General features: G+C 45.9%; 1 protein-coding gene across 1 annotated transcript; it reads left to right on the top strand.

The window, feature by feature from the left end:
* The first annotated feature begins 842 nt into the window (after window positions 1-842).
* Window positions 843-14,653, top strand: LOC135913755 (lysophosphatidylserine lipase ABHD12-like). Its single transcript, XM_065446394.1, has 4 exons — window positions 843-966; window positions 4,785-5,065; window positions 9,405-9,609; window positions 10,140-14,653. Exons 2-4 carry the CDS (start codon window positions 4,785-4,787, stop codon window positions 10,791-10,793), a joined length of 1,140 nt encoding a protein of 379 aa, XP_065302466.1. The 5' UTR covers window positions 843-966; the 3' UTR covers window positions 10,794-14,653.
* Window positions 14,654-15,778: the final 1,125 nt, after the last annotated feature.

Genomic DNA, 15,778 nt, shown 5'->3' with positions numbered 1-15,778 from the left:
CGTGCGTTCAGGTTGTAGATTCAGGTAGATCCTCGGTTCGATGTAGATCCTTGTGATCTACTAGGCACGTACCCACTCTGGGAGATTGGCCAATAATCTGGTAGGTTATAGTAAAGTGTAAAATAAGACAAAATTTTATAATAGGCAAACTATAATCGAATGATAGAGATTGTAGAGCCTGCACGATTTTATAGAACCAAAGTTCTACCGTGACCATAAAGTAAAAACAATTTTGCTGAAAGAAAAGCTTGCTTGGAAGTTCTTTGCATGTCTTCGTTTTTGGGTATTGCGAGCCGCAAGGTATGGACCTTGGTCAAGGAGGCGTTGCCTTGGTATGGGGCTTAAATGCGGTCACAATCGCCGAACTGTTCTGAAGAGTGATGAAACATACCATCCGCGGAGCTTTGTTACTAGCTCAATACATTTCCCCAATACTTTATCATTGCATCATAACTGATCAAGGATGATGCAGGAACTTGCAATAACATTTAAAGAAGGGGCGAGTTTCAGAGAGTCGGCATAGAATAAAGAACCAACTCGGCGGATGCACGATCACGAACATTCCACCGCCGTGTATACCATACCAACCAAAGCTTATTCAGAGTTTATTCACGAAGATAAAACAGTGTAGACAAGTACCACAAACATTAACAATCTTTCTCTTTTTATTTCTTCAAGGCAGCACTACTTTTTCATTTGCAAGCGTGAATACCAGTAGGAGTTGGTTATATTAACTTTATGACCAGTAGTACAGCGAGTTAGAACTGTACCATTATAAAGCCCCTTATACCATTAGCGTTGGTCACGCCATCTGTGATTGACTATCATCATCATCACCACAGAGCTGCCGACGAGAGAGTTGTCTGCTGGCGGAGGCGTTGCCTGTAGGCAGTGCGGTACGCGCTTTCCTCGATTCTGCACGGTGACCGACTGCCCTGACCTCGGGGCGACGACGTTTGCGGGAAGGTGAGTTCAAAGTGTCGCGAGCGCGGACCCTCCATCACCGTCACCTCACGGCGAACGCTGCAGTTGAGCACCGCTAACCGTGCCACCCGCGCGGGTGTACTTGATTTGGCTCTCTAATGGTCATATACACGTTTATGCGCCCCCTCCGATGGTAAGCTGCTTACCGCAGTCAAACACCAGCCGAGAGCAACTTCCTCGTGAGATAGGAGAAGCGATTGTTCTCTTTGCGCTACATCATGCGTCGACCTGTCACCCGAGCGCGGAGTTGCGCGTCAAGGTCTGGGGACTGTCGGACAAAGGCTGCGCAAAAAAAAATAAAGAAGGCAGCGGCGCTGTTGCGCGTGTGTATGCGTTTGCACGCGAAACAATGGGCTCGCGTTGCGCGATCCGCGAAGTCATTCGTGCACAATTTGCTCCACTCCGCTCGTAATTGTGCACCCGTCGAGCTAATCGATTGGCGTGATCGCGACCAGCTGATCGAGCCAAAGAAAGAAGCGATCGTGGCACTGGTTTCAAGTTTACGTATGTGCACATCACGTCAGAAAAAGAAAGCGTGAAAGGTCGTAAACGCTTCGAATGCTGTACCCATAGAGTTTCCTACAAAAATTTTTGTAGGAAACTCTATGGCTGTACATTGGAAACTGGAACAATTCGGCCTGTATACACATATATAACTACACCTGTTGCGCATCTCCTAGAAGTACGCAAGAAAGCGTCTGCGCTTTTTTTTTTTTCTCCGTTCTCTTTCTTCTACCTTTTTTTTTTTAGCTCCTCAGCACGATCAAGACTCAGTGCATCGTGCACGTTGAAACGGCTTTGATTGACGGGAGTGATTCAAAGGCACGTGACAATTAAGGAGCGCCAGGCATCCCGACAGGGTGCTCATGTTGATTATTGTAATTAAAAACATAGTTCTGCATGCATTGCTCTTTTCCAGATCTTGTTTTAGCATTAAGGCAGCAAATGTGGAGATTTGCTATCTCCACATTTGCTGTTCTGTTATCGCCGTGCACCCCCTTGCTCGACCCCTCCTCCCCCCCCACCCCCCCTCGGGAAGTTCACGAAGTCACTGAACTATGCGTCATAAAATTGCATTTCCTAACAGATGCATGGGGTCAGCTGTGTTCACACAGAACAGTTGTGTAGGAAAATGCTTCCGCCTGGAAGACTGATCACTTTGTGCTGTAAGAAGCATACAAACTGGAACTGCTGTAGAAGTGCATACAAATTCAGCATATGACCCTTGGCATTGCAAGGCTTAATTGGTGGCACGTCTTTCCTATGCGGCCATTATCGCAGATCTCTCTCTGCACTTTCCAAACATCAAAGTTTGTCAGTAAATATGCAGCTTGCATTTGTATTATTAGGCAGCATTTTTATCATTCGATCTGCCCTTGAAATGCATATTGGCTTGTAGACGCCAAAAATGAAGCTGTGCTTGGATCACTGGTGCACTTCCGTGAAAGACATCGGAGTGTGAGCATTCTTTTGAGCTCGTTTAATGCACTACGATGTGCAGCCTACCTTATCTTTCAGCAGCCCAAGATATCAGAACTTATCAGGCATGTGCGATTATATGCAGCCTGTAACCTTATCTTTCAGCAGCCCAAGATATCAGAACTTATCAGGCATTTTTGTTGCAATATTGGTAGACAATCTGATGCCAACCTACCTTGTTCATGCACACTTACGACCCATCCCGCATTGACAAGATTTTTTTTTAAGAGGAGCTTGCGAAAGAATTTTGAACATCTTCTATGGAGGACCTAATTTTTTTAGATATACCGCAAAATATTCTTTTTGCTCGTGAGCTCGTTTTTATGAATGTCACTTCACTGATTGCAACTTCATGTAAATAGTTCAAGGACACCCAATTTTCCAAGCTGACCTTGCTTCTACAGTGTCTACTACAAGAACAATTGGGCACATGAATTGTTGAGGGACTGATCAAGTCATTTAAGCATCTGTCTGCTTAGCAGCAACATACCAGAAGCCCTTTCATTTACAAGCATTCTCTCACACTCTAGTGCATGTTTCCAGTAGTATGGACTAAAACACCAGCCTAGGTTAGCTTTAGTACGCTAATTAATTTCTGATTTGTAGCTGTTGTACTAATGTGTATGCACACACATGCACACACACAGAGATATATATACTATCGCAAGTGGGTGCATGTCAGTAATGAAATATAAAAGGGCCATTTTTGCAGCGTCCTCATAACTTCTGCTCGTTTTTTTCCTAATTTCATGTCTGATAACTTACATATGGGGGCAAATGCTAATCCCTGCAGCAGAGGTTGATGTGACACCTTCTGAATTCAGGCCTCATAATTGTGCGCACATTAGAGGGTTTGAGCGTGTCTGGTCCTCTGGCGGTATGCAATGGCATTTGCATAATACCGGATGAGCGAAAGGCATAAACTCGCGAGCAATCGGGTTTTGTGGCGCAGAGCTCAACCAAACAAACACGGAGTTATTATTGCAGAAACAAAGTGCATTTTACTTCCCAGTTGTTGGAATTTTTTTTGTAGCAGCATAATCGTGAACGTGGTGCCTTTCTAAGTGTTCCCTCGACAAGAACACTCGAGGAACACAAGAACTTGTCTACGAGGCATTGTGGTTAGACAAAGCGTCACGAGATGTCGCTACCAGCATCTGGCAAATGCCACTGCATGTACCAGAATACCGGAGAGAACAGAGAGGACAGCCTTTGTCAGTCTGAACAATGCATGCCCAGCATGATCGGGAACTTCCTGCATTTGTTGGAAACTCATGCATAAGCATCAGGGTGCCTTCTGAAATATGAATGTGCAATTGCACAAAAAATAATGCAAATCGAAACAAGACGCCAGAATGAACTTAAATACATCTTTGCACTTCTCTGTGTGCATGTGTATGTGTGCGACTATTCCATGTTTTGGAACAGCATGCTCAAAAACCGACCATGCAGTGATCCTGCATTCACAGCACTTTCACAGTGTCGTGCTTGCTATACATGGTCATTCATTGCTGTCCCTCGACATTTCCATTTGAAGATGTCAACAGCATCCTGACATTGTACAGGTGCTGCGATGAGTAATGTCCAATACATGAGGAATCTCATCAATTTTCAGATGCTGCAATGTTCACTATGTAACATGCAGTACCTAAGGCACAGTGCGTAAGGCATCATGACAATGTGCAGATACTGTGATTTTCACTGTGTAATGTGCACTACATAAGGAATTATAAAACTATGAAGATTCCGTAACCTTCACTGCATGATGTGCTGTGCTTATGGTATTCTGACACTATGAACGAAAAATCCCAACAAAGTGAAGATGCTGCAATATTCGGTGTATAGTATACACTCCAAAATCTGACGGTGTGGAGATGTTGCAATCTCTAATACGCAGCACATAAAGAATCCTGACAGTGTGAGCATGCTGGTATGTTCCATGCGTGATGTGCACTACACAAGTAATTCCTGACATTATGCAGCTAGAATGTTGCAGTGTGTTGTGTTCAGTACATGAGGAATCCTGACAATGTGCAGACACTGCACTTTTCCCTGTGCAGTGTACAAAAGGAACTGTGACGCTGTGAAGGTGCCGCAGCACTCAATGTGTTATGTGCACTGCATAAGGAGTCCCAACAATGTGTAATATGTGATGTGTAATGTACATAATCTCGGTAATATGTAGGTACTGCAATTTTCACTGCGTAACATGCAGTACATTAGGAATCCCAACACTGCGCAGATGGCTATGATGTGCAGTGCACAGTGTGTAAAGAATCCTGATAAATGTGCCGTTCGTAAGGAATCCCGGCTATGTGCAGATGCTGCGCTGGCGCGGCTCCACCACGTCGACTGTGGCCGGAGCGCCACAGGGGGCACCGCAGGAGGACCAGAGTCCCACACGCGTGTCCCCGAAACGGAAGCAGAGAAGTACCCTGTCCGTGCTTCTGCTGCTGCTGGTGTCGCTAGCTATTGGTGTGCTGGTGATAGCACCTGCAGTCTTCTACGCATCGCCCTGGATTCGACGCCACACGGTCTTTCTCACCTTCGTCAATCTGCCACCCTTCCCCCGGCTGAGCGACCCACGATCGTACGACCTCAGGTCTGGCATCTGTCATCAGCTCATCCAACCATATTTTCGTTTCTCTTAGCCTTGTGTGACAAGCAGTGTGCGATCCGGCTTCACTGAAGATGTAAGCTGCCTGTTTAAAGGACACGTTTACTCGGCCACACATGTTTTACATAGACTAGTCACCATATTACATATTGCATAGTTTTTCTGCCATGCTTGATCTTGATGTTTTACTTGCAGTATGTTCACTGCGAAGCATGGTTTGCATTATACCGTCTCTCTAGGTTCCTTTGCAGTTTCTTCTCAACCCTTCTCTCTAGCTTTCCTCATTTTTATTAAACCCTCATTAAACTTACTGTTTTGGGGTTCCCTGTTCTGGCCAAGGTTCCACGATGACATCACTCTTGCCATCTACATCTTCTCACTATGTTCCTACCTCTGTTCTTTCCATCCTGCTTCTTTTTAAATTTTGCTTCTTTTCTCCTAAATAATTTTTGAGTTGCTTTAAATCCTGCATTTCTTTTATTTTCAAATTAATTTAACCCTGCTATAGCTAAGTGAAGCTGGCACTCTCTTGAGTATTTATTTTGCTTAAATAACTTCAATGGAGGTCTGGCAACGCACTGCAGTATGGTAACTTATAGTGGCTACGGCATGTCGCGGCCGAACTCAGTCACAGGTTGCATCCCAGCCACGGCGGCCAAATTTTGATGAGGGTGAATGAAAAAAACACTTATGTACCGAGGTTTGGGTGGCACATTAAAAACCCCTCGGTGGTCAAAATGAATCTAGAGTTCTCCACTACAGTGTGCTTCATGATCAGATTGTGGTCTTGGCACGTAAGACCCCAGGATTAAATTTTTTTTAGAGGTCTGGTCTGGCATGGGGGGGGGGGGGGGGGTAAGGAGGCAACAGACTTGTGATTAAACATTGCGGTCGCATTACCTAGCGAAGGGTTTATACAAAAGTAAGCTGTAGATGCCTGCTCTAAGTAACCTAGAATTTGCGGCTTAGTTGCAGAGCTAGAAAAAGTAGGTGGGCAGACACGATCACGAATAGAGGGAAACAGACTACACACGCACCATGCTGTGCTGGGCCCTGTTCAGTCACTTGTCACATTTTCTTATCAGTTGTTGTGTACGTCTTGCCAAACATACCCCAGCGTTTGTGTTGCCCGTATCCCTCTGCTTGTGTTCTTGTCTGCACGCCTACCTTTCTTTTTCTTTTTTGCTAGCATGAATACCTGCCAACTAGCTGAACTTTTTGTCGTTCTAGAAAAAAAATGCGCGTGGACACCTCCGCACAACATAGTGAACAGTTTAGCAGGATGCGTTGTTGGGCAAGTTGGTTCATTGTATTTGGAAAGACTGGAAGCGCTTTGTAGACGATCACAAGGGTGAAGACGGGACAGGTGCAAACTAACAACTGAGGTTTATTTGAGGGAAACACTTAAATATCATATCATATTATAGTGTATTTAAGTGTTTTAAGTCATTCCAAATAGTGAACCGTGCTTGAAGTTGGACTCATTGGCTCGAGGTTCTGTCTTCTTGGACTAGCGTAAAAATAGAGTAACGATACAGAACGCAGGTGAAGCACAAATGGTAAACTAATAAGACATGCAATAACACAAGACGTGTACCGGACAAAAGTTCAGGTATGTCCCGATAAGACATATGGGACGACTGATAAGACAAATGTGACGAGGAAATACACAGGATGCAGCGCATCTGTACTATTTCGTTCAGTTGTCCCCTGAGCTGCGTTGTTCGCCATGTCGAATGTAACCTGACTAGCCAAGCTTAGAACCCTCGCGCTCCAGCAAGCCATGGCTGCAAACACTTTGGCTGCCAGTCGTGGGCACCAGACCGCTTGGCAAGTTTTTGCTGGAAGTTGCAACTTATAGTTCAGTGCAATCATTAATTAATGCACTCGCTCGCATATTCACTCACACTCGTTTCACAGTATTGAGTGTGAGTTTGCGTGACAGAGAGCCAACGTTAGTTTGAACATGACACTGATTACGTGTGAGTAGATGCAAGCGAGTATGATAAACTCACTCACTGTGACAACCACGAGTAACTGTCTTTTGCCTTTGTTAATTGACCAGTGCTCAGTTTGGGCTAAGTACATGTGTATGCTCTCCAGCACATGCGTGCCTCTGTTGTTCCTTGGGAAGGTTTCACTAACACTACTATTCCTAGTGGACGCCTGTCCTGTCCAACCTGCAGCTCTTCTTTTTTGTACAAATTGATCTGTCATTGCAGTGTTCAATGCATTGTTGGTGAACGTGAGTGAGTGCATATCACAAAAAAAAGAATTATTTGTGTGTGAGTAAGTGACCACTTATTCCGCCAACCTAGGTTGCATCTAGTGCATCTACTGCGGTGGCCAACTGGCCACCGCAGTAGTGGCCTGGAGGATTTCTCTTGTATCTGCATGACCAAGAATGATATGACATCAAGTCTGACATTAACCACTTGACAGTCTTCGTTGCTGAAGTTCTTTTTGAGTGCGGCAGTTCCCTACCTATGCATGGTGTGCAACAGCGTTTGTAAAAAATGTGGCCCACTGACATCAAGGAGTCCTCGAGAGGCGGTGGCTCAAAAAACGCATAATTGCAAGCATAATCCATCAAAAGATCACACTGAAACGTCTAGCGAAGCGTTTGGAATAAGCTCCGTGTTCCGTGCCGTGGACAAGCTGGGTTCTTCCGCGTATTTCTGGTAAAAACAGCCAAGGACGAGCTCAGCTCGTCGACAGCACTTTCAATTTTTCAGCAATGCCATGGACAAGCTGGGTTCATCTCGGTGCTTCGTTGTGCTTCTGGTAGATGGCAGCACAAGATCCGTGGGGCAGTGCCAGCAGGAGCAAGATTATTCTGGCAGTGGAAGTAACAACGTGTTGCCAGCTGGGGTCCGTAAAAATAACTAATATATAACGTATATTATATATTAGGATAATAGCCTGACACGGAAGGGGTTAATAGGGTGTGTAACGTGCGAGTGCCCTATTTTTTTTGCAACACATTCTTTTTTACAGATTTCGGACAGCAAGTTCCTGAAATGAAACAGTGTCAGGTTGAAGCATAACATGTTTCGGAGTTCTGATGTCCCCAGTGGGACATAACTTTCTGCGCACGACTTATTCTAACACAAATGATCATCCTTCAGCATCTTTAAAGAGTACATGAAGGCTAGAAGTCTGTCAATCACTGGCGTAGAGTCTGTTTAAGCACAGAGTAAGGCGCAGAGGACAGCTCTAAGTAATTGGGGACATTGTGACTGCACGGGTGGCATTGCAAAGGGCACGCAAGATTCATCGGGCAAGCCATGGCTGCCACTCTCCAGGCTTTGACTGCCGGTCAGGAGCACCAGATAGCATAGCATTTCTTGCTCGCTGTTGCAAGCTAGTGAGCCAAGACCTGACATGACATTGCATGCCATAGAGGTTTTAGTGGTGCTTTTGTTGGCCATGTTCTATGCATCACCTTGGATCCAGCACGTTTTTCTCACTTGGGTACCAGACTTTGTCTCACTGATATTTCTAGCTAGTGAGCCAGGGTTGATGTTGTCATGGTGTATAGTGATGGTGACAAAGCAGAAAGACTACCAGAAGAAACTAATGAAGAATCAGATATTTTGTTGGGTGCACAGAAAGAAAAGCAACACTCAAATGACAATAGTAGCGACGAGCAGGGTAGTCATTTGTCGAGTTCAATTTCGCAGCTAAAGTCGATCCGGCCTTTCAGCATGCGTCACTGCACATTCCATAACAATCACTAGTGCTTGCATAGATTTGGGAAGTTAGAACACTATCCACATTGCATTTGCAATCTGATTAGACATGCCTGCGTCGTCAATTTGGCAACAAGATAACAGGACTTGCTGAAGGTCTAGTTGCACTTGTCCCCAGTTCATTTATTTCCTTCGTGTTCTTTGTGTGTGTGTGTTTTCAATTGCTGTGTCAAGTTGGTGACAACGTTCACGAAATTTTGGATACACCGAGTGCATCTGGCACGAGATCAATAACTTGTGTAACAGTGGCAATCTGGTGAAAGCAGTCATCGGGAGATAGTCACATTGTATTCATGGCAATATGCTACCAAATTCTTGTTATTCACCTATACTCTTATCCATTAATTGTGCGATTCTGGTGGTAAGATAGACATGACACTTCTGCAGGCGAATAAAAGCGACAAAAAACACCATTCTTTAACAAAATTATAATGGAATCTTGTTGCCTGCACAGAAGTTGGTCCTAGTATTATGAGAACCTGTTTGAAAAAAGTTTCAGGCTGAGATATGCAACCCTGAATGGATCCATTGTGTCATTGATAGAGCTGTGACGGGGCTGTGCCTGCTTGCAGGTGTGCACACAACTTCTACATAGACTCCGAGGAGGCGGGTCTGCGCCTCGGAGCCTGGCACATTCCACCGGCTTCCTCCGTGGATCGGCTTGGCTGCCAGCAGCTAGACCAGGACTGGTTCGCACATGACAAGCGGCCTGCAGTGCTGTACCTGCATGGAAATGGTGGTTCTCGTGCTGGTGGGCACCGTGTTAGCCTCTACAAGGTATGAACTGGTGCACAGATGAAAAGCCTGTTGATGCTCAATGAATCTGTGGTAAACGACTGGTGCTTAAAAGATGGTACAAGTGTGTGACCATCTACCCCATATTCCTAAGTAGGCCACTCTTTGTAGAATGGTGGTATTAGGTAACTGTCATTTCCTTCTTTGTCTCTATTGGTGCTTATCTGCAATCTGAGCAAAAATCCATGCACATACATAATCAGTGGCAAATTGCTCATCAGTCGCCGAAAGTATGTGAGAAACCTTCTTCTCGTGAAATCTAAACATGTTCTGAGGCCAATAAACAAGCCCATGAAAAACATGCTCCTTACAGTCCTTTCTACCGCTCCAAAGAAAGGTGCAGCTTTAGTCGAAAACAGATTCTGACCCGCTTGACCTAAAGCAACCAGAGATCACTTACATCTTCAGTCGGAATTCTTGAGGAAATTAGGTCATCTTGTGAAGGAGTCCTCATGAGTCACTTTGGCATTGCTGCAAGTGCAGGGAACATTGATGCACTTGGTCACATGCAGGTGCTGACCGGTTCTCTGGACGCACATGTGCTGGCGCTGGACTATCGGGGCTACGGTGATTCCGGCTCGGGCCCCATGGGACCATCGGCAGAGGCGCTGGCACAAGACTCCCGCACCGCATTGCGCTGGCTCCAGGCACGCACGACAGGCCGGCCATTGATCGTGTGGGGCCACTCGCTGGGCACAGGCGTCGCCATACGCCTTATGGAAGACCTGCAGCGCCGTGGAGAGGCACCACCAGCGGGTCTTGTGCTTGAAGCCCCGTTCGACGCCCTACACCGTGTCGCCGCCACGCACCCGCTATCACTGCCCTACCGTTGGCTGCCCTACTTTGAGCTCACCTTCGTCGCGAGCCTCAAAAACGACCCCGTCGTCGAGTTCAACAGCACCACCCGTGCCCGCTCCGTCTCGCCCAAGCTGCCCGTGCTGGTGTTGCATGCTCGTGATGATGCGACGGTGCCGTTCGCATTGGGTGAGAAGCTGCATGAGGCCTTCCGCGAGGCACGCCAGGGCAACCCGAGCGCGGGACCACTGCTACTGCACGCCTATGATGGCCGGTTAGGGTACGGCCACAAGCACTTGTACCGCGACCCGGAATTGACTGCCATAGTGGCCAAGTTCTTTGCCCTCGACCGCACCGATATACGGCCCTAGGGTGCCGACCTGCCGGCGGTAGCATTACGCGATGCCTTGATGCCACGGGCATTTTGGGGACGCCGGAGCAATGGCCAATTCGGGACCAACGTGCTTTCACTGACTCATCTTGGTAATGCGTGATGGGCGAAACGCATACAGTATTCCCGGTTTCTCAGTGTCACGAGCTTGCATGGTTGCCACGTCTGTGCCCACGAGCAGTTTCATGAATTTGCAAAGCGGTGGCGACTTAACGTTGTGTGCAGAGGCAGATTGCTTTATTTTACTAGTGCCATTCATATCAGCTCCAGGGTGACGAGTCTAGAGCAGGGCATTCTTTGCGAGTGTTTCCGATTGCAGGTGCAATGCGTGCTGAAGTGAGTGCCCAAGTCCAAAGAGAGAGTAAGTCGGGGGCCTACTGTTCATAACTTGTACGTAGGCATGTTACAGGGCTTAAGCTAGATGTCATGTGAAAACTTCTGAATGACATATGCATTGCCGTCCCAAGTCCAAGAAGGCGAAGAATAGTTTTTGGCATAAGTTAAAAGGTCCGCCGTTCTTAACTTAGACGTGGACTGTTTAGAGGCTTGAAGCCAATGCAACAGTGTTTGACTGCGAGTTTGACTTCATGAAGATCAGCTGTTCTGTTTGTTGTACCAGATGTAGCATTGTTGTACCAGTGCCTTTGTGGTCCCGTTCACTTTTTGAAGCTTCCCCTTGTCATGCAGTCTGCGTATCTTGCAACAGACAGTCTGTGCGCAGCTGTATTGGATGTAGCAGTGGACTGGCGTGTCTTTTACCTTTTTGTTCATGAAACTGAAGAGCGCTTGTGTGGGTTGTGTTTGTTGGCATCCCTGTGCAGCTGTGGTTGTGTGAGGAGTATGGGTTACTCAGATCACTAGTCTTTTGCAAGAATGACATGGTGTTGTGGTTTTGCGTAACTCTGCCACCACCACTGGTGGCAGTGTCAAGCAGAATATAGAGTAGCTCATGGAAATCTTCAGGTGTGTTGATATTCATATGGGCGGCCGACACATGCGTTAAAGGAGTACTGACAGAAAGTTTTGAAGCGTAGATAATGCGCGAGAATGATTTGTGTGGGCACACGCATCGTCTGCAAAATGTCAACGCCGGATATTGCTTGGAACATATTTCAAATCAATTTTAAAGAACGTGTGCGCAGCCAACTGCACAACGCAGCGCCTCGCAACATTGACATCAAGGAAGGATTGTAAACAATGAGAAAACGCCACGTCACGAATTTTCATTGGCTGCCATGCTGCTTGCATGTGCTCTTAGTTGTTGGTTGTAGTGGGACGCTTTCTGTGTCGCTGCAACTGCAGCATTAAGCAGCAGTTTTTGTTGTGTCCGCAGATTTTCCGCACTATCAGCTTGACTCGTTGCACTGACCATTGAATGTGGCCAATGCGAGGGTCTTGAGGTTCGTCCTCGCTGTCGCTGGCTGCAATATCAGAGCTACTGCTTTCTAGTGGGTCGAATTGAAAGTGATTGGCCACGTCTAATACGGCAGCAACTCCCACCTGCAGCAAATCGTCACTGCTGGACAACAACAATGAGGACGTCAGTGGTGGCAAGGATATCGCAAAGCAAGGGCAGGCATAGTAGACAAACTAGCAACACAAAGCTTGCACACCAGCTTGCGCATTCGCATTCGCGTTGAAACATAAGTCAGAGGTTTTTGCGATCACGTGCCCATCTGTGTTTACATTCCTTCTCTGGCCCATCTCATAGCTCTCTGAACCTGAAACTTGGACTGGTTGTTACGAGAAAACCTCCAAATAATTACCTGTCGTGCTCTGAAGTAAATGAGGTTTCGTGGCGTGATTACTTGGTGATTAGCTTGTTGTTGTTAGCTACTTATTAAAGCAGGAAAAAATTTTTTGTCAGTACTCCTTTTAGCTAACGGGCAAAGAAAGATATTAAGTCCACAGATGGGCTTTAGGCAAGTTGTTTGAGTGTTGGGTTAGCACCCAAATGCATTGTACGTTGAGCTCTCTGCAGTGGTTAGCAACCATTATTTGTGACTGGTTTGTGCACCGTTTTACGTTATATGAGCCTTGGCAGGTTACTGGCAGAATACATGGCATGTACAAGTCTACATTAAAGGGAACATGTAAGTGAGCATTGTGGATCTGATTACCACCGAGATAGGGCATAAAAGCTCACAGACTAGCTTTTTGTGTATAAATGTATGTCCAGTAAATTATATCGGCTGCTTTTTTTAAATGAAGGCAAAGAAAAGTTCCAGTTATATTGGCTTTATTAATGAATAAGCGTTCCCCTTAACAATGGACCATACTGCACAGACTCCCAGATTATTTTAATTGTGCAAGCGTCAACCACGTTGCATGTTAGCGTGTTAAAATGGCTAGAAACAACGAGATCGGTAATAATATGCTTACGCACGCAGAGCACACTCTGATGTAAGCGTCGTCTGCTACGCTGGACACACCCCCTTCCTGAGTTATCAGTGCAGTCATGTTCACACAAAAAAGCCGTTGTGAAGCAGAAAACGTGTGCGACTAAGGTGTGCATCTGCGACACGATTTTCATATTTCTTTCATATAACTGGGCCAATACATGTGCCATAGAATTGCAATGGGAAGGGGGGGGGGGGTTGTCAGCACGTATGAGGAATTGTCTGTGAACTATGGGTCTTCAGAGATAACAAAGGTAGAACGTATGCACTCCTGGAATGAATAGCATAGCAGACATCTTGAAGGGGCAGCGCAACAAGATGAAGACAGAAGGCAGGAATACAGGACAACACACAGGTGTGTGTTCTTGCCTTCTGTCTTCGTCTTATTGCGCTGCCCCTTCAAGATGTTCAACCAGTACCAACTCGCCCAAATGGCGATCCTTCTGCATAGCAGATGTTCGCACTAGTAGGGCAGAATGTATGTACGTGCCCCTGGAATAAATAGCATAGCAGACAACGTTCACCCTAGAAGTTGCTTTGTGCACTTGCACATACCATTGCCGATCTCACTACTACTCACCGATATAAGGCACTAGGAGGCTGTACATTCAGTCACCATAACATTGTCCAGTTTGTGTGTTCTTTAAGCTAACTTTATGTAAGCCTTTTGTGTATAATCAAAGGTAACAAAATTTAATTCTGGAAGAGAAAATTGTCATCCACCAGAATGTAGCATGAGGCTACAAGGGATACCCGCATGGGTTTCCCCGAAAGCTCCACGATTGAGGACAAATTTGCCCTGGTACGGGATTCGAACCCGGGACCCAACGCGTTTCCGGGGCAGTTGCTCTACCATCTGAGCTAACCTTGCCGAGAAACCCTTATGGGTGCTACATTCGGGGGGATGACAATTTTACCTTTCGTGACACTTCCTTCACCTTGCGGGATTCCGCAGAACTGATTTGCCAAATTTAGATTTTTATTTCTCTCGCAAGTTGCAGTCAGTTCACGGTGCTGTGATCAGAACACAATAGCACTGTACTGTGTGTAGGATCTGGCATAATCTCATCTGAACTGTACCAAAGCTTTCAGAAAAGTAGGGTACCAATATTTCTGCTGTCTTTTTATTTACCTAGCAGAGCTTAGCTCACGCTGTTGTGTAAGCCCTATGATAAATGATGGAGTGCTAACTGCATGGGTGGAATGTCAACTTGGTGATAATATTGAAACTCAGAGTGGTGGTAGCTATAGGCGTTAATCAAATTATTTGAGGAGTGCCTTATAGGAGAGTGTGCCAAGCATAATGCCCGTTTACTCCGCGAGTGAAATGAATATGTTTACACTTCCTGTATGTAATAAAAAAAACATATTTTTGCAATGTGCTGGTAAAAGTTAATAAAAGAACACTGCAATGTTGTGTATTGGCAGTGTTCACATGTGATGCTTCGTGCCTTTCTCAGATGCAGAGCATTTTATTTCCCTGCTTTATCATAACTGGGTCACACTTCTATTGCAGTCAAGCCCTGATCGTGATTGGCTCCTCTGTGCAAGCTGTGGAAGGTAGCCAATCGCAGCCAAGAAATTTGATCGCGATCAAAAGTGCCCCATGTAACCAGGCTACTGGTATGGCTAATAGGGAAAAAAGAATTGAGGATTACTTGAGACAGTGCCTCAAGTAACAAGTCACATTAGCTGACCTAATGGTGTTAACTATAGCATAAGCATGAAAGGAGTCGCAACATCATGACTTTTATGATGCAGAAATGCTGGGTGGGGAAAAATTGAGCTTTTCCGGTGACTTCCACTGTGGAGCAAACATGGTGACGGCTATGAGAAAAAATAAAGAAAGGGACAAATGAAAGGACAGTATTTGCACTGCATTTTTTTGTCACTTGCCAACTAGCTTGCTTTTGTATTCTGCTATGGTGATGACACCACCAACAGGTGCTATGGAAGTTGGACAGTGTTGGTGATGTTGGGACAGATGGACTTAGCCTGCTACAGTTGATGCTGGCAACTGTTCTGCCTGCGGCACTTTTTTCAGGGTGCAAATGGTTTACCATGCAACTGAAAGTCCGCTGTCTCAAAGAAACTCAAGGAGGCACAGTACTTCTCTTTGGACGATCTGGTGGCCTTCTGGAAACATTAGTTGTACACAATTACTCTGGTATGTACCACAACACAGTCGTACAGAAATCCTATTCTCATGACGCCAAGCAGTACATTTTGCTCCACAGTGTAACGCCCGAAGGGCCCTCGTCACTCGCTCGCCACAGTCTGCGCAGGACGGGCAAGGCATGCTACCAGTCTTCAATGACAAAGCTGACAGTTACACTGAGCCTGTTCTGTAAGTGCCTTTGACAGGTGCTGTTGTTGAAGTTTGTGCATAAAGATTTCTGCAGGTTTCACGATTTCAAGTAGCAAAAACTCTGTGACAGCAGGGCTGATGTGGGCACTAAGAAAACTACGATGTAATCTCGTTGCTGCGATCTTCACGGGAACCGGAAAACAAAACGTATCATCCGAAATTTGTAATATCCAAAACAAGCTCCAAAAAGTATGAAAA

This window comes from Dermacentor albipictus, chromosome 8 (genome assembly GCF_038994185.2).
Source record: "Dermacentor albipictus isolate Rhodes 1998 colony chromosome 8, USDA_Dalb.pri_finalv2, whole genome shotgun sequence".
In the NCBI taxonomy this organism is placed as follows: domain Eukaryota; kingdom Metazoa; phylum Arthropoda; class Arachnida; order Ixodida; family Ixodidae; genus Dermacentor; species Dermacentor albipictus.
Note: the sequence above shows the minus strand (reverse complement) of the source record. Positions and strands in the feature narration are given on the sequence as shown.

Coding starts and splice junctions, on each gene's coding strand:
- LOC135913755 (XM_065446394.1), top strand. CDS start 4,785: ATGCTGCGCTGGCGCGGCTCCACCACGTCGACTGTGGCCGGAGCGCCA. Junction 5,066..9,404: donor CCACGATCGTACGACCTCAG/GTCTGGCATCTG, acceptor GCCTGCTTGCAG/GTGTGCACACAACTTCTACA. Junction 9,610..10,139: donor ACCGTGTTAGCCTCTACAAG/GTATGAACTGGT, acceptor GGTCACATGCAG/GTGCTGACCGGTTCTCTGGA.